We start from the raw sequence: 19,332 nt of genomic DNA on the forward strand, positions 1-19,332 counted from the left end.
AAATAAAAAATTATAAAATCTGAAACAATATTAGAAATATTAAAAACTTAAAAAAATAAAATTGATATAAACTTATTAAATTATAAAAAATATAAAAAATTATAAAAGTAATAAAAACTTATTTAAAATATTTAAAATTAAATAAAAGTATTAGAATTATTAAAAAAATAAAAAATTGTAAAAACTATAAAATATATTAAAAATATTAAAATTGATATAAATTTATAAAAATTTAAAAAATCATAAAAACTTGAACCAGACCAATTAGTCTAAAGAAAGCCATTAGACCGATTGACCTTGGGACTGGGCGATTAAACTGATTTTTTATTTTTAAATATTTTTTTATCAGACCAAACTTTTATTATGCAACTATTAGTATATGTTAGAATGAAATATTCTAATCAAGGTTTTCAGAACCGGACAGGTGATCGAACCAGTTAGGCCACTGGTTTGCCAGTACAACTGATTCATCTACTTCAATTAAATAAAACATTAAAAAATCGGTTCAATCATTCGATTTCCAGGTCAACTGGTCTAGTAGCTTTCTCTAGATTGATACCCTTCCCAATTTCGATCTAATCGGTCAAACTGACTGAGTTTTATTAAAAATAATTTTTCTAATTTAAATCAGTTTTAATACTTTAAATAATTTTTTATAATTTTTATAAAAAAATTAAATATTTTAAATATGTTTTATCAATTTTATAAATTTCTTTTTATAATTTATTAGAATTTTTATATTTTTTATAGTATTTAAAAGTTTTTACATGTTTTTATAATTTTAATAAGTTTATATCAATTTTAATATTTTTATAATTTTTTAATCATTTTTAGGGGAAAAATATTAGATTAAACCAGAAACCTCCATATGTCATCATCTGGTTGGTCCGTCAATTTATTTTAATGATTAATATGATCAATGAAAAAATTTTATATGGAGACTCAATTAAAATTTACATTTTTTAATGACTTTTTTTTGACATGTAAACTTTTTATTTATTGTACTTTATCTAATAATAATAAGGGTTTGTATAAAAATGTGGAAGTAGTGGGTATCATGAGTATGCATGTATATGCAACTTTATGAGAGCGAGAGAGAAAAAAAAATGAAAGAATGACAATTATGGAAACATAAGTTGTAATCTTTTGGGGCCCTTTATTAATCATGGTTTGAACCTAACCTTGAAAATTAATTAATTATGCATTAATAAGTAATTAAAGAGATGATTAAGGAGTTTAGTCTGTGTTAAATAAAGGGTTTAGGAATCTTTTTGTGAAAGGAAAAAAATTGCTAGTAGAACTTCTCTTTCTTTTGGAAGTTTGACGTAGCTCCACTTTACAATAATTACCCAATGTGATTATATAAAACAATGGTGGGTATACACTACACGCGTTTATAAAGATTCTACCAAACTTTATAAATTGCTTAATTATAAATAAGAAATATTGAAATAATTTGCTCCAAATAAAAATATATCTAATGAAAGAATGACCATAGCTTATAGCTAGAATTTGACTGAACGCCATCTTAGCATGTAATGAATTTATTCATGCATAGAGGAAATATATATATATATATGTATAAAAGGCCCCGAAACTCTTAACATTGAGGTTGAATGCAGATGGCAGGCCAACTGCTAAAATAGTGTAAAGAGGTGAGAAGCCAAGCCAGTTGAGTCATATTCATAGATATATTATATGCCAATGACTTGGCCTTGAACTTTTCATTACGCGTGACTAATACTATAATTATAGATTTTAGGCAAATTAGCTTTTTGAGGGTATAAATCTTATAATTTATATTTTAATTTTTTCAAAATATGGTTGGTATTGCCATTTATATTTATTATCTCGAAAAAAAAGATTTATAATTTAATATTTTCTACGCGCTAACTTCAAATTTCCATCCTAGCAAAAGCAATGTATACCGCCGACTACTAAAAAGAAAGAATGAAATGAAAAAGGCTCCAAATTATAATAAGAAAAAGGCATCGTTGAATCCCATCCTTAAAGGCTAAACGTTGGGTGCAATGGTGGTGGTGGAGCAATGCAAGGCTGTTTGAGTTGGAGTGGAAGCTGCTATTGGGGGAATATGGGATAGCAAAAATACATTCATATCCTTTTCATATCTCATGTATCATATGCATGGGATATGCCTATGATTTACTTTCTTCCTTTTTATCTATTATCTCCTTGTATGTTATGCATTTGGAAAGCTTGTTTCTAGGTTTTCTTTTTCTATATATAAATTGATTATCATAGCAAAAAGTTGGCATGATCATGATCATGATTCTATACTCATTTTCTCCCACTTAAAATATCTGGCCACTTTTTTTAGGGTGATGTCAATTGATTCCTATGAATATTAATTAACAATTATTTTATAAACATTTATATATATCTTTTGAATTATAGGATCCATTTCATAAAATGATAAGGTACAATCGACAGGGATGTGGAAGCTAAACCCAAAAGAAAATGCATAAAGTTCGCTTAAAAAACCTTGTGTTACAATCCATTGTTAATAAATTTATATTTTAAATTTTTTAATAAATGGTGTTATCTAATTCATTAGCAACATAAAAATATTTACATTACCGGTGCATTTATTATATTTTAAACTATAATAATAATTTGCTTTACTTGATTAACATAAGCAAACCCTTTGCCCTCAATATATTTTCTTCTATTTTTATTAAAAAGTAGTGACCAACATGGAACTCAAGGTCCTCAATGGTCATGCACATGCTTCCCTCTGTCCTTCACCAATCAATCTGCCAAAACCTTCCCCCTACTGTTTCCCATTCCCCCATGAATTTTCACTCATCAATCACACACCACCAAGTGGGAATTATGGTGGGGGGCTAGGCTAGCTATGGCTACCTTCCTCATTGCTAGTTTCCAACTCGAATATTTTCATAATAATCATGAACTTGTACTTTGACAGGCCTATTCCACCAAAGTACAATTTTCAAAAACAAAACCCTAAAATGCTTTCCACGACTAATCACCATTGTCATAAATGAACATAAAAAAAAATCTCAAAAAAGAAGTAATAATATTTCTTAATTATATGAGCATTCGAGCGTGTCAAACTCGGAAGCATTCACCGAAAGCAACGTTGTTTATCGACCTTCCACGTACCTTGAATGTTTCACAATTGTGTGTTCATACTTTGAACCTCTAGATTATCCTAGTACTTTACAATCTTTACCATGCATAAAGAATATTCTCTCTTCTCACCATGTTTGCTTTCTGACATCTATTTCACCCAAATTCGTAGCTTTTTTTTTTATCATTGCTCGAGGTGTGTGATACATATGTACTATATAGAATGTACTATATAAATTAATCAAATACATTTTTAAATATCACAAACACCCATAGTTATTAATTTTCTTGGCAAAGTATAAACATTTACACAAAAGCCAAATGAAGGTTCAAAGCTAACCATCGTTGTAGTTCAAGGGCAATACCAGGCACGAAAAACTATAATTTGGGAGCAATATCTTTATTGTTGTAATATTAATTTAATTAAAATATTTTTTATACCCGTTTTACAATTTATAAAAAATTAATTAATTTATAATTATTTTCTCAACAACATCATATTCAAAATTTAAATCTAAATTCTGTCCATAAAATTGTAATAAACTTTACAACTAGGCTAAATATTGTTAGTCTGTTAGGAATATTAGTTGAGCATGCAAATCGTCAGCTTAGAAACATACACAGTGGAAGAAGAGGGCATGTGGATGGGTTGAGCAGATTTTTTTTCTTGGGAAGTGGTGTGAAATTAGTCGAAGTGGGTTGGACAGATGGCGCAAAGGTGGGTGTGGAGGAGGGTCGGCAGAAAGGGGCATTTGTGGGTCGAAACAGCCTTACAAGTCGCAATCCCAAGGCAATGGAGGGGCTCATGTGGGGGATCCCTCCCCCAAGATCGTGACAGTGTTAAACCCCTTCTTATTCATCAACTTCACTCATCCAATCCACGTGGGAACATCGCCGCCTATATCCTAGTCAGCACTCTCTGCCACTTAGGCTTCCAATTTCCATACATTTTAAATATTTTATTTATCCTCCCATTTATTTCTTTATTTACTTTATTTTTAAATTTTTTTATGAAAGAAACTCCTCTCTAGTGGGTCCATTAGAATCATAAGAGGATGCTGCGTCATTTTCATTTTCATTGTTTCCTAATTCTCTCCCTATGATGTTTCCACTTCATCTTCGGTTAATTTAGCTGATTTTACCTCAAATATTACAGCATAAAATAGGACCTAATTTCTTTTCCTTTTCTTTTCTCTTTTCTCTTTTTATGTTTGAAATTAGGAACATTACAATGTTTCCCTTTTTCTTTTTTTCTTTTGCACAAATTCAATATGATGTATGAAGTTGTGCTAATTGAATATGATTGTGTATTTCAATTATCATATATGTATATATATTGTTTTTGATATATAAAATGATCTTATCAAAGTTCACTTACTATGAAGTTGGTGGAACATATACAATAATTGATATAAAATAATATGGAATCTCAAGCTTGGTATGAAATCTACAAGCACATTTGATGTTGGGCATCAAAATCATGGAAACTCCATGCTTTCATTGGTAACCCAAGTGTTTTCTCTTCTAAATATATTTACATCTTTATAATAAACAAAAAAAATTATAAAGGAAAGAATAAAAAATTCCAAAAAAATATGATAATCCTTCAACAATTTTTTAAGTATAATGTATATGTATATAAGGATCTATTAAATTATTCTATAAAATAACAAAAGGTAGCCATTGGCTTATGATTTGAAACTGGACCCTTTTAAAATGCATTAAATTCTTGAATGTTATCACATGGACCTTCCTTATTTAAGCAGCCCCATCCCATCTTCTCCCTCCAAACCAAGAACAACAACTTACTCTCTCTGAAAGAAAAAAACAAACACCATTTCTTTTTTTTCTCTAAGCTCTCTAATTTCAACTCTACATTTTTGTCTCAAGACAAACTCACCGTATGACAATGGAGAATTTGTTTCGCCTTGTTGATCAAGACCAAGATTTCTTTCAGCGTAAATGGACTTTGGTCAATGGTCCGGTCATTGTTGGTGCCGGACCATCAGGGCTAGCCACTGCTGCTTGCCTGAAAGAACAAGGGGTCCCCTTTGTTGTCCTCGAAAGAACCGATTGCATTGCATCTTTGTGGCAGAAACGCACCTACGACAGGCTAAAGCTTCACCTTCCCAAACAATTCTGCCAACTCCCTAAACTACCTTTCCCTGAGGATTTCCCCGAGTACCCAACAAAGAGACAGTTCATTGACTACCTTGAATCATATGCTAAGCATTTTGATATCAACCCAAAGTTCAATGAGTGTGTGCAGTCAGCTAGGTATGATGAGACCAGTGGTTTCTGGAGGGTGAAGACCATTGTTACAAGTGGTTCAAACAAGACTGAGTTCGAATACGTTTGCCGCTCGCTTGTTGTGGCCACTGGTGAAAATGCCGAGTGTGTGTTGCCCGATATTGAAGGATTGTCAGAGTTTGGTGGTGAAGTTATCCATGCTTGTGATTACAAGTCTGGTGAAAAATTCAAGGGGCAGAAAGTACTAGTTGTCGGCTGTGGCAACTCTGGCATGGAAGTTTCTTTTGATCTGTGCAACCACAATGCTTCACCTTCAATGGTGGTTCGCAGCTCGGTAAGTCATCAGAAAAAAAAAAGTTACCTTATATCAGATACACTTCGAAGAAAAATTGAATTCTAATGGGTTTTTTGTTCTGTTTTTCAACAGGTTCATGTCCTGCCAAGAGAAATTTTTGGGAAATCAACATTCGAATTGGCTGTTTTGATGATGAAATGGCTACCCCTTTGGCTTGTTGACAAGCTAATGTTGATTTTGGCATGGTTGATGTTGGGAAACATTGAGAAATATGGACTTAAAAGGCCATCAACGGGTCCCTTGGAACTCAAGAACACAAAAGGGAAAACCCCTGTATTGGACATTGGTGCATTGGAGAAAATTAGATCAGGTGACATTAATGTGGTTCCTGGAATCAAGCGTTTCTCACGTGGACAAGTTGAGCTCGTTAATGGCGAAAAACTTGATATCGATTCAGTTGTGTTGGCTACCGGATACCGCAGCAATGTTCCCTCATGGCTTCAGGTGAGAAAATGCTCTAAAATTCAACTGTTTTAAAGAAGCCAAGATTGACAAATAAACTAATGGAAATAGTTGACATGATGAAACAGGAAGGTGAATTCTTCACCAAAAATGGGTACCCAAAGGCTTCATTCCCACATGGGTGGAAAGGAAAAGCTGGACTTTATGCAGCTGGGTTCACAAGGAGAGGGCTCTCAGGTGCTTCCTCTGATGCCATGAGGATTGCACAAGATATTGCCCAGGTTTTTAAAGATGAAACTAAGCAGCTCAGAATGAGAACTGTTGCTCGCCATAGACGCTGCATTTCACTTTCACAGTTCTAAACTTACAAAATCCTCAGGCCAAATATTTTTATTTCATCAAAAGCTAGGAAACTAGCTTTGTTCCTGTAAAAATTAATAATACTGTATAATACTCTCACCCAACAAAAACAAAACAAAAGAGGTAGAACAGGCTGACAGAGCCCTCTCCAAAGGCCCAAGTTTTGATTTTCTTTGGGAATTTTGTAAACCGAGGATGATGAGGCTTTTTCCTTTCTTTTTTTTTTAAATTTTTTTTAAAAATGTTTGTACCATAATTCAGTAATCAAGTTGAATGATACAGCAGCTTCCTTTCTCTATATCCCATCATTTCTCTGTCAATGGTTTCAAGATTCTTTCAATTCATGGTACTAATTATTACAATAAGTTCCAATCCACAGCCAGAAAGCTTCATTCTTAACCAGTAAAAATGCTGATTCTTTGAGAAAGGAACAACAGATTTCCAGTTCCCTAAAAGAAATAAGCATTGTATTAATGAAAAGGTAAAGGCCCACTGACTGAATGCTTGAGATTTCCAAGTTGCCCCCTCAAACATCAAATCATAGATGGGGAATAGGACTCATGATGATGAGGGACAATGGAACCCAGCTCCCACCATCTTTTGAGGATAGCCAAGCTCCAAACACTATTCCCCTTGATTCCTAAATTACTTGTATGATTTCATTGACCAAAACTTATTTGTAAACGAATAATCTAAAGCCGCACATGGATTGAGCAGAGCACCCTCAATGCTCTCATCATGACTGAATTACAGTTAGATATTTTATGTAAAGCATATTCCTTAACTTAGAGACGTGAGAACTAGCTGTCTTGATCTTATGTAAGTCGTAGAAGTCCGTAAAGGCATGAATACCCTGTTTCCTTTTCTTTTACCCTTTATAATAGAGGACAGTATTGCACCGAAAAGGTAAAAAATTTAATGGCGTCGCCCGGACTCGAACCGGAGACCTTCAGTGTGTTAGACTGACGTGATAACCAACTACACCACGACACCTTTTTTACCGTTTTCTGAACGAACAGGGATGTTTTCTTATTTATGATGTGTCTTACATGAGTGGTGACCCAGCCAATTAGCCTGCAAATAGACACGATAGTAAGGTGCGTATTACCGAACAAAGTCTTCCAACTCTAAAGCAATTATAGTGTAAATATTATACGAAAACTACAAAAAGATATTAATGCTTGAAATTATGTATATATAATTTCATGAAAATATACGAATATAGTCATGACAATCAAAAGTGGTTCTAAAGCGGATAATAAAACAAAAGAGGCAACTCCTATCAGGGAAGCCTGAGTTTTGACAGCCACAAATGACAAAAACACACATTGCAGCGCCCGCTATTTGGGAATTAGTCAACACACATCAAACATTGCTTTCACTGACACAAAAAGGCAAACTTCCCAACACCCCATACTCACAGTCCACAAATATTTGGAATTCAAATACTACTATTTTCTATACTGCTAGGCTCCAGTTGCTATTGGCTGAGATGAGGGTTTCAATAAGCCAATTGGTATATGCTGAGATTCAAGTCGTTTACCTTCTCCCTTTTTACATTGCTTTCAATTTAAAATGCATGAAAATTTTCTTGGCTGGTGGCTTGATTCAACAGGGAAAAGAAAGAGTCACCTATTAAAAGGAGCAACTCAGGTCCAAGAATTAAAAGCCCACAAAAAGATATGAACAGTGTCCATTGACTTCCAATTAAGATGGAGACTTCAAAACCAAGTGTTAGTAAGCCATGGGGCCTTTTCTCTTCACATTCCTAAATATAGAACATAGAGAGACAGCCCGTTTTTGTTGCTAAAGACTTTGATTCAGAAATTACAACAGGGTGCTTTGAATTCAATGTCCCATATGTTCCCTTCTTTACCAAGCCGGCATGGCCTTTACAGCAGCAACTGATCCACTATGTTATCTCAAACTCAAATATAAATATGTACTTGAAATACATGTGGAGATCATGTCTCCATATTCATGTTTGAAGATCCGTAAAAAAAAAAAAAATCTTAACTACGAATATTAGAGCAAAAATGAAAAGTTCGAGTAAGCTAGTGGATCAGTTTTTTTTTCTTTTTTTCTTCCAAACCCCGATTGCATTTAACAGCTGAAACCAATCCGTCCTTTTCCCTGGTTTATATACATGTTTCTGAACCGCTATAATTTGGACATCATTGATAACCATTGTAATGCATGTTTGTAGTCCCTTCTAATTTGGACAATACTGCTAACAACAGTGAACACACACATGGGATGGTTACCTTTTTCCCTTGCCAAAATCCCTTCACAAGGGACCCATCATCTTCATCTAGGACAAAACCATAATCTACAAGTCAGAATTTGTTTCTTCACATGGTTGTGTCGACTAGAGACTCCGGCGAGGTGGACCTAAACCAGGCAATGAACATTTGCTAAGAACGTGCAGTAGGGAGGGGAAATAAATAGTTTGTAGAATCTACTAAATGATCCAACCCCTTTACAGCCTGACCTGTTTCTCTAAACGAATTGCAGTAGGCTGCAAATGTAATGGCATTGGCTTTAAATTCATCACTTTTTGGTAGGTAAAAGTCTAAGGGGATTGCTAATGGAGCAATTTGTTGTGTTGCCAAGTTGGAATAGCACCCCACCTGTTTTATCCTATCCAGGGACTGATGTAGGACACTGGACAGGCAACATCTTTTACTTCCATCACGAGTTAATTAGTGCAAGGCTTGGACCTTGTAATTCAGACAAGGCCTAGGTAACATATAAGTCCAAGGAGAAACTGACTTGACAGGCTTATCAGGACATGATAATATGTTGTGTTTTATTTGTTAGATTCATCAAGCAGGAGAGATCTCAAAGTTATATTTAGACAGGACAAAAGTGTAATGAAAAGGTACAAAGCAATTGATACCATAGCACAAATGTTCTTAGGTTCTTCCATTTCCATGTAATATAAACCGACAACTTTTTTACAGAACAATCAATTAAGAAAACATTACAAGGCCGATTCCGAAACGAAATTGCCATTTGCATTAATCTTTGTGTAAAGATTGGGTTCATATATATGGCCAGAACTGAGTTATAAGTTCACATGTAAATGAAAGCCTCCTAAAGGTTTTGTGAAAAATAAAATAAAATAAAATAAAATAAAGAACACACAAATTTTACATGAAAACCCTTTCGGGAAAAAAACCACGGGCAGAGGAGAAGAAAATGCACTATGTCGAAAATTTGGATCAATACAAGAGGAATAGACTATGTCTATTTATAGGCTTGTAAAGCCATATTCTAGTAGGATTGAAACACCTTATCCTAATCAATATAAAATAGATGGAGTTTAATAAGGTTTAAAAAACCTTATTCTAAAATAAAATAAAAGAAGTCTAGTTCTATATGGATTTTACTTTTATTTTATTTTCCATCGTATTTTATTTAAATAAGAATTTGGGTCACTTAATTCTAACAATCTCCACCTTGACACAAATTCTCAATGAACAAGTTCTTCATCGCGAACTTTCAATAAACAAGTTCTCCACCTCTTCCATAAAACCCCTTAAGGGTTTAACTTCAACAATGAACACCAACCAAGTCTAAGCAATGCTCAAACTTGGTTATAGGAAGTGACTTAGTTATCATATCTGCAGGATTTTCATGAGTACTAATTTTGCTCACAACAATATCACCACGAGCAATAATATCACGAACAAAATGATACCGAACATTAATGTGTTTTGTTCTCTCATGAAACATTTGATCTTTTGTAAGAAAGATGACACTTTGACTGTCACAAAATACTGTGCTGATTTAAAGGTCTTCATTAAGTTCACTAAAGAGTCCCTTTAACCAAACAGCTTCTTTACAAGCCTCAGTAATCGCCATGTACTCAGCTTCAGTGGTAGACAAAGCGACTGTAGTTTGCAAAGTGGCTTTCCAACTGATTGCACAACCTCCGATTGTAAAGCAATAACCTGTGAGAGATCTTCTTCTATCAAGGTCTCCAGCAAAATCAGCATCAACATACCCAATGACTCCATCTCTAGTTCTTCCAAACTGTAAGCAAACATCAGTAGTACCTCGTAAGTATCTTAAAATCCACTGAACTGCTTTCCAGTGTTCTTTACCAGGATTCGCCATGTATCTGCTAACTGCACTGACTGCATATGATAAATCTGGACGTGAACAAACCATAGCATACATGAGAGATCCTACTGCACTAGAGTATGGAACATGTGACATGTACTCAATCTCATCATCTGATTGTGGAGACAAAGCTGATGAAAGTCTGAAATGAGCTGCTAAAGGAGTACCAACAGGCTTAGCACTCCGCATACTGAACCTGCAAAGAACTTTCTCAATGTACCCCTTCTGACTTAGGTACAATTTACTTGCTTTTCTATCTCTAAGAATCTCCATACCAAGTATCTTCTTTGCTGGTCCTAAATTTTTCATCTCAAATTCTTCACTTAGTTGGGCTTTGACCTTTCTTATCTCTACTTTATCTTTTGTTGCTATCAACATGTCATCAACATAAAGGAGTAGATACACAAAAGAACCATCACTGTTTTTCTTAAAGTAGACACAACTGTCAAAACTACTTCTTTTGAAATCATGAGAAGTCATAAAGGAATCAAATCTCTTGTACCACTGTCTTGGTGACTGTTTCAAACCGTAAAGGGACTTTTCAGCAAGCAAACATAGTCCTCTTTTTTCGAGACTGTAAAACCCTCTGGTTGTTACATGTAAATATCCTCATCAAGTTTTCCATGCAGAAATGCAGTTTTTACATCTAACTGCTCAAGCTCCAAATCATGCATGGCCACAATACCAAGCAAAGCTCGAATCGAACTATGCTTAACAATTGGGGAGAACACATCTGTGAAGTCCACTCCTGGAATTTGACTGTAACCCTTTGCAACAAGCCTTACTTTATATCTGGGTTCTTCAACTCCTAGAGTCCCTTCTTTCTTTTTAAACACCCATTTACAACGAACATCCTTTTTACCTTTAGAAAGTTTTACAAGATCCCATGTTCTGTTTTTGTGGAGTGATTCCATCTCCTCTTGCATAGCAAACATCCACTTTTCTGAGTCTTCACAGCTAATCGCCTCAGAATAATTAAATGGCTCTTGATTCGCATCTATATCTTCAGCCACATTTAAAGCATAAGCAACTAGATCAGCCTCGGCATACTTCTTTGGAGGTTTAATTTCTCTTCTTGTTCTGTTTTCGGCGATAGAGTATTGCGGTGAAGAAGCAACTCTATTCTCAATTTTTGTATTGGCTTGAGGAGTTGATTCTGTGTTAATCTGATGCTCCACCTGCTTTTGGTTTTCTTTATTGGAAGATTCTTTAAGAGATAAGTTAGGTAGCATAGCAGTTTCATCAAAAACAACATTTCTGCTAATCACAACTTTTCTATTTCAGGACACCATAACTTATAGCCTTTTACACCAGCTTTATAACCAAGAAAAACGCATTTAATGGATCTCGGTTCCAATTTTCTATTATCAACATGAGCATACGCAGGACACCCAAAAATCTTTAAATCAGAATAATTAGTAGGATTACCAAACCATACCTCTTGTGGAGTCTTTTTCTCAATGGCAACGGATGGAGATCGGTTGATCAAAAAACATGCAGTAGAGGCTGCTTCTGCCCAAAATGACTTCGGTAAGTTGGCATTTGACAACATACATCGAACCTTCTCCATGATCGTTCTGTTCATTCGTTCTGCAACGCCGTTTTATTGTGGAGTATGACGAACTGTCAAGTGTCTCATGATCCCTTCTAACTTGCACAATCTATTAAACTCATCAGAACAGAACTCTAAGCCATTGTCTGTACGGGGGTATTTTATCTGTTTTCCCGTCTGTTTTTCAATCATAATTTTCCAAGACTTAAATACGGAAAACACATCGCTTTTCTGCTTCAGGAAGAACGCCCAAACTTTTCTGGAAGAATCATCAATAAAGGTTAGCATATAATTAGCTCCACCTCTCGAAGGCACTCTGGATGGCCCCCACAGATCAGAATGAATATATTCCAACGTTTCCTTCGTGTTATGGATTCCTCTAGTGAATCGAACTCTTTTTTGCTTCCCAAAAACACAGTGCTCACAGAAATTCAGTTTGCAAATTCCTTGCCCATTAAAAAGTCCTCTTTTGCTTAATTCTGCCATGCCATTCTCACTCATATGCCCTAGGCGCATATGCCAAATTTTAGTAATATCATCATCTAACAAGGAAGAGGAAGCGATAGCTGCATCACCAGTAATAGTAGAACCCTGTAAAACATATAACTTGGCAATCTTTCTCTGCCCTTTCATCGCAACAAGGGACCCTTTGGGAATCTTTAAAACCCCACTTTCAGCTGTGTATCTGTACCCTTTTGAATCAAGAGTACTCAACGAAATTAAATTTCTTTTCAATTCTGGAACATGCCGCGCGTCACTAAGTGTTTTGACAACTCTATCAAACATCTTAACTTTAATTGTTCCAACACCTGCGATTTTACATGAAGCATTATTTCCCATCAAAACAACACATTCAGATACTGTTTCATAAGTTGTAAACCAATCCCGATTGGGACTCATGTGGAAGGTGCAGCCTGAATCAAGTATCCACTCCTCGCTTACTTTAGAATCATTGACAGAAGCGACTAGAAGTTCACCATCGCTGTAGTCTTCTACAACATCAGCTTCACCGGAATTTTCTGGTTGTTTTCCCTTTTGATTCGCAGCCTCCCTTTTAATCTTATTTTGTAGCTTATAGCACTCAGATTTAATGTGCCCTTTCTTCTTGCAGAAGTTGCAAGTTTTACCTTTGTTTGAAGACTTCGATCTACCCTTAGATTTACCACGAGGATTCCGTTCCTGTGTCCTACCACGATCATCATCAGTATTTCGATCTTATCTCCCACGAACAATGAGACCCTCTCCCTGAGAGTCGGGTTTAACCACAAGATGCTTCATCTTATCATACGAGGTTAAAGAATCATAAACCTCATCAACTGTGAGAGACTCGTGGCTATATAAAATCGTGTCTCTAAAGGTTGAATAAGACGGGGGCAACGAACAAAGTAGAATCAACCCTAGATCTTCCTTATCATACTGAACCTCCATGGCCTCTAAGTTTGAGAGAATTTCTTTAAACACTGTTAAGCGTTCGTGTACAGACGCACCTTCCTCCAAACGATGAGCATAAAGACGCTGCTTCATATGCAACTTGCTTGTTAGAGTTTTCGACATACATATTTGTTCTAGCCTCTTCCATAATGCAGTGGCAGTTTTCTCTTTCATCACATCCTGCAAAATTTCGTTGGACAAATGCATATGTAATTGTGTTAATGCCTTTCGATCCTTACGCTTCTTCTCTTCATCTGTTAATGTCGAAGGCATCTTATCTATCCCTAGTAGGGCATCCTCCAGATCCATCTGTGCAAGAACTGCTTCCATCTTAATTTGCCACAACGCAAATCTGGTGTTGCGATCCAACAGCGGAATTTCATGCTTCAAAGACACCATTACCGTGATCGAGATGAATAACCCGGAAGCTCTGATACCTATTTGTGAAAAATAAAATAAAATAAAATAAAATAAAATAAAGAACACACAAATTTTACGTGGAAACCCTTTCGGGAAAAAAACCACGGGCAGAGGAGAAGAAAATTCACTATGTCGAAAATTTGGATCAATACAAGAGGAATAGACTATGTCTATTTATAGGCTTGTAAAGCCATATTCTAGTAGGATTGAAACACCTTATCCTAATCAATATAAAATAGATGGAGTTTAATAAGGTTTAAAAAACCTTATTCTAAAATAAAATAAAAGAAGTCTAGTTCTATATGGATTTTACTTTTATTTTATTTTCCATCATATTTTATTTAAATAAGAATTTGGGTCACTTAATTCTAACAGGTTTAAATATGGTTGACAGAATAGAATTCTCCAAGGCTGTGATGTGGTGAAAATTGCTCCCAAGTTGCAGAGTACCTCCATTGGAAATTGGAATTATTTTGATTGTCAAACTTTCGGCTTGGCAATAATACATACTGGGTAAAGTTCTCAATCTCTAGTTACAGGTATTCACGAATGTCGAAACTGAATATCCATAAAAAAGAAATATAGTCCAAGTTGGTTTCATTTTGAAAACCCAATCTACTAACATATTAAAAGAAATGGGATAAATGGCAGTTTTTTTAGTTTGCTTATGAAATTAAAAAAAATTACTAGCTTATAAAATATTAACTCTTAAAATATATTAATTTTAACATTATTTCATTACTATTTATATATATTTAAATGAATTTAAATATTTTTTCCTATTTTAATAATAATTGAAACCAATTCAATAATTTCAATTATAAAAAATTTATTCTAAACTTGACTGAATCTCTACGAACATTGAAATGTTTAATGAGTTTGATATTGCGAGTTAGCCGGATATCTATTCAATTAGACAATGAAAAAATACTCTTACTTTACAAAATAAATTATATTATTTTAATAATTTTTTTGTCATTTTTTATATTTTATACATATAATATGATTTGAGCCACATCTTTATAATTTTAAACATTTTTACTTTACCATTCAATCAAAACTTCTTTTGATTATTTATATCAATTTTATAAATATAATTATAATATAATTTTTTTCACGAATAAGTATGCTATAATTTTGTTTGGATTAAAGTCTTGGTTACGTACTACTGGAAAAATATATATGTACTTTCTCCTAATTAAGCCTTGGTTACGTACTACTGGAAAAATATATATGTACTTTCTCCTAATTACATTTGCATTTAGTTTAGTGTGATTTTGCGGATTCGGAAAGGCAAATCAAAAAGGGCCAATGATGAGTAAATATATTAAAATATAATATAATGCGTTTTTCTCCTTCTGTTATTACGTTTTTTTAATAATCTTTCGATATTATGTAAGGTAAGTAAAATTCGATTCGATTTGAAAAAAATAATTTTTTTTTAAATTTTGAAATAAACGAATCGAGTTATTTAAATTAAATCGATTTTTTTTTTCAAATTTCAAAATTTAAATTCAAATAACTCGAATAATTCAAATAAACAAAATACCAAACTATAATATTTTACATTTCCCCATACTTTTTTACTTTCTCCCAAAAATTTTTACTCATTCTCACTTTTCTTTCAAAACTTTTACCCTTCTTCTATCCCACTCCCCGCCTACCCCAAACCCATTTTCCTCCTACATTTTTGTTGAATATCCCCCCAAATTTTACTCCCCAAATTTTTTATTTCCTCCTAAACTTTTACTTTTCACCCTTTACCCCTAAATAAAAAATCAAAATCATCCAAAAAAAATCTTTAAACCTAAATAGTAATAATTTTATTTATATCTATTATTTATATTATTAAATTAATTTTTACATTTTTTACTATTTATATTATTGAATTGTTTAATCATATTGAACCTTTATAAATTTCTGTTAAACTTGAATTATTAATGATGCCATAAAATATTCTTATTAAAATTTTATATTGGTATCAATTTCATATTTTATCTTTAAAATAACTTTTATAAAAAATCACATTTTTTACATTTAATATATTTTTAATTTCAACATACACAGTGACAAGAATCAGAAGATAATTAAAGCGACTAAGTAAGCAAAAAAGCTAACTCGTATATAAAAAATTAATAAATAAATTATAAGGAGATAAAAGTTAATAATAAATTTAATTACGGAAAACAAATTTAATTACAGTAGGTGACAGTTATTACAAAGATCTAATTTAACTTGAACAAATATATTTAATTCGATTCAATCGAATTCTGAACTTATGACTATGGTTTTTTTTTAATAACCTTCCATTATTACATTCATCAATCATAGTGTTTGAATTACTTACAAATAATTAAGTGATGTAAACACATTTTAATTTTTAGATGTAACTTTTTCCTGTAATCTCCCCTTAAAATCTTCCATAATGCACGTGCAAATATAAAATTAAAGTTAAATAACACGTGTCATTCAATAGTCACTACCACTTGTGAAATAAATAAGAGGCCACCTAAACATGTTTCCATATGCTTGAATATATTGCTATATTATATAGTACATGATATCTAATTTTAACATAATCCATCTAGTCAAATATATAATTACCTGCTTTTAATATTATCTTTTATTACATTATATTAGCAACATACTAGAATCGGTAAACATATGTATTAAATATGAATTTTTTTTGTTAAAAAGAAATAGTATAAACCTGTTAATATTAATCAGGCAATGACACATTATGATCAACAAGTAATAAATTTTATACCGAAATTGGAGGTTTTTTAAACAACTATAAAATTGAATTACCGACTGCAATATACTTAGCCATATGATCTGCAACCCTATTATGTTCCTTTGAGATGTGGCACATTCTTACATTCTCTTTCCTGCGCAGAAATCAATGCAAAAGCCTTAACTCCACCAAGCTACTATAAACACCACTACCTGCTAACAGAAATTCTACCAACAGAACATTATCACATTCCACCTCAATCTTCCTGAACCCTTTTTCCCAAGAATTGCTTTACCTTCATCTTTGAAAATGGATTCCCTACCCAATGACATCGAGTAATCGCACAACCATTCAACATTTGAGTCTCAAAATACACCTCCAATCGACGCATGAAGTACATTATGTGACACTACCCCATTTGTACTAAGCTTTATCCAATCTTTCCCCAGACGAGACAAATTCAATAAAGAGCGCATGGATCTAGGATGATTCAATTTCACATCCGTCTCTGCATAACTCCTCGCCCATGTATAACCTCTATCGACAATGGCTTGAACACAATTATTACTGTTAGAAGAAACAAAAAAAATATCTTTGTTTTTCCAAAGAAACCAACATAATGTTGAGAACAGAGTTTACCAATTAGTATTAGCGTTACCACAACTCCATTTATTCTGTAAATTCCATAAGAACCATTCATTAAATAGAAGAGAGAAAAAAAATTAGAAACACGCCTCAAAATCACAACAAGCCAAGCAACTCTAGAGAAATCACAATCCCGAATCGCATGGACCTCCGTTTCCAAAACACTGCTACATCGAGGACAATCATCATCACTAGTCATATGTCTTCGCACTCTTTGACAATTAGTCGACAATCTGTTCTTCCACAAAATCCATAAGAACAGTTTCACCCTCTAAGGTGCCCTCAGTTTTCAGATCAAATTCCAAACAGTAGGAGAAGAAGTGTATGCAACATGTACCAACTTCTAATAAGTTTCAGTAGAAGAAAACACATGTATTTTTATCCATTATAAACTAGGAAATCTTAACCTACTTCTGGTGACAAAGGCATTGTGGCTGAAATTTACAAGATAATATGATCCAGTACAACATCACTAAGACGACTTCAGTCCCAACTTCTATTCTCAAATACCATGTCGCAAACTTGCAAAGTGTCATCCAATTGCCAAGGACCTATATAGAAATCACAAAGAAAACACATTTGCCTAAGCCACACATCACTCCAAAAGTTCGCTAGATGACCATCTCCAACACACCAATAGACATTAGCAATGATTTTTTACTAAAACTTCATTAAAGACCTCTAAATGAAAGAACAATTACTCCTGGAAATAGAGCTTAGAAGTAAACCTTGTACGTTGTATTTACTCATCATTACTCTAACCCACAAGGAATATGTATTTGAAAGCAATTGAAAGTCAAGCTTCAACAAGAAAACTTTGTTCTGATCTTCGAGATTTCTTAGACCCAGCCTTTTAGAATCCAACAAAAGACAACACTCACCTCAAGATAATAATGTAGGTTTCCTTGACCCCAAACAAGCTCCTTGAATGAAGTTACGAGCAATCTTCTAAATCCCCCTACACACAGAAATAGGGATATGCATCATAAACATAAAATAATTTGGAATAGCTAAGAGAATTGACCTTGCTAGAGTTATACGATCAGCTAGAGAGAATTTCCTCACTTCCCACCTAGATAATTTTTTTCGTACTTTGTTCACAAAGAAATCAAATGTATTCACTATAACTTTATTGCGCAACAATAGAAACCCAAGATAAATACCAAGATCCTCCACTTGGTTAAAACCCATCTCAACACAAATACTATCTATCGAAACCATTTTTGAAAACGAGAATCGACTTTGTTTGAAAGAGAAGATTAAAACGGGAGTCCCCACCGATCTTTATTAGGTGTGATCGGATTACCTTTGCTTTAATAAAACATTTTATTTTATTAAAACGGTGTTTTTGGTCTACGAAACTTAAGAGAATGGGGTTCGAGAGTCAGTTACGTGCGATGAAGTATTAGCACCCTCGTCACGCCTTAAATTGGTACCGAATTGATTAGTTAGTGTCTTAATGTCGAAAGTTGAAAATTGGGAATGGATTTAAAATACGATCCTTTTTTATTAACGTCGATTTTAAAAATGCTTGAATTAGATCAAAATGATTGTTAAAGATTTCCTCGTCTCGAGATATCGGAGTATCACATCCCGTAAGTTAGGACGCAATACCATGAACTCCCGAACGCAAGTTTGTCTTTAATTTTCATTAGAATTCCATGTATTTTAAAACTCGAAAGGATGTTTGACCATTTAGGATCAATTAGAAAACTGAAACCCCGTAAGTTAGGGCACAATTCCTTGATGTTCCAAAACGCGAAACATTGCTTTATTTTGAAAATTTTTGTTTTTGAACAATAGCGAGTATGATATTTAAACGACATGTGTTATTTGTTTGGGTTAAAATAAAACGATTTATTGGATAAATGTAATGAGGCTTGATTCATGAGGCGATGATATGAAATAAAAATATGGTAATGAGCCTAGAACAATGATACATGA

The 19,332-nt window shown here is 33.6% G+C and overlaps 1 protein-coding gene and 1 non-coding gene across 2 annotated transcripts; one reads left to right on the forward strand and one right to left on the reverse strand.

Annotated features, from left to right (window-relative positions):
• The first annotated feature begins 4,870 nt into the window (after positions 1-4,870).
• On the forward strand, positions 4,871-6,776 carry LOC107955258 (probable indole-3-pyruvate monooxygenase YUCCA8). The gene is made up of 3 exons (XM_016891001.2): positions 4,871-5,695; positions 5,789-6,160; positions 6,247-6,776. The coding sequence occupies exons 1-3, from the start codon at positions 5,015-5,017 to the stop codon at positions 6,478-6,480; spliced, it is 1,287 nt and encodes a 428-aa protein (XP_016746490.2). The 5' UTR covers positions 4,871-5,014; the 3' UTR covers positions 6,481-6,776.
• A 621-nt stretch (positions 6,777-7,397) lies between these two features.
• TRNAV-AAC (transfer RNA valine (anticodon AAC)) lies at positions 7,398-7,471 on the reverse strand. The gene has a single exon. It is a non-coding gene; the product is annotated as a tRNA-Val (tRNA).
• Positions 7,472-19,332: the final 11,861 nt, after the last annotated feature.

This window comes from Gossypium hirsutum, chromosome A07 (genome assembly GCF_007990345.1).
Source record: "Gossypium hirsutum isolate 1008001.06 chromosome A07, Gossypium_hirsutum_v2.1, whole genome shotgun sequence".
In the NCBI taxonomy this organism is placed as follows: Eukaryota; Viridiplantae; Streptophyta; class Magnoliopsida; order Malvales; family Malvaceae; genus Gossypium; species Gossypium hirsutum.

Coding starts and splice junctions, on each gene's coding strand:
- LOC107955258 (XM_016891001.2), top strand. CDS start 5,015: ATGACAATGGAGAATTTGTTTCGCCTTGTTGATCAAGACCAAGATTTC. Junction 5,696..5,788: donor CAATGGTGGTTCGCAGCTCG/GTAAGTCATCAG, acceptor GTTTTTCAACAG/GTTCATGTCCTGCCAAGAGA. Junction 6,161..6,246: donor ATGTTCCCTCATGGCTTCAG/GTGAGAAAATGC, acceptor ATGATGAAACAG/GAAGGTGAATTCTTCACCAA.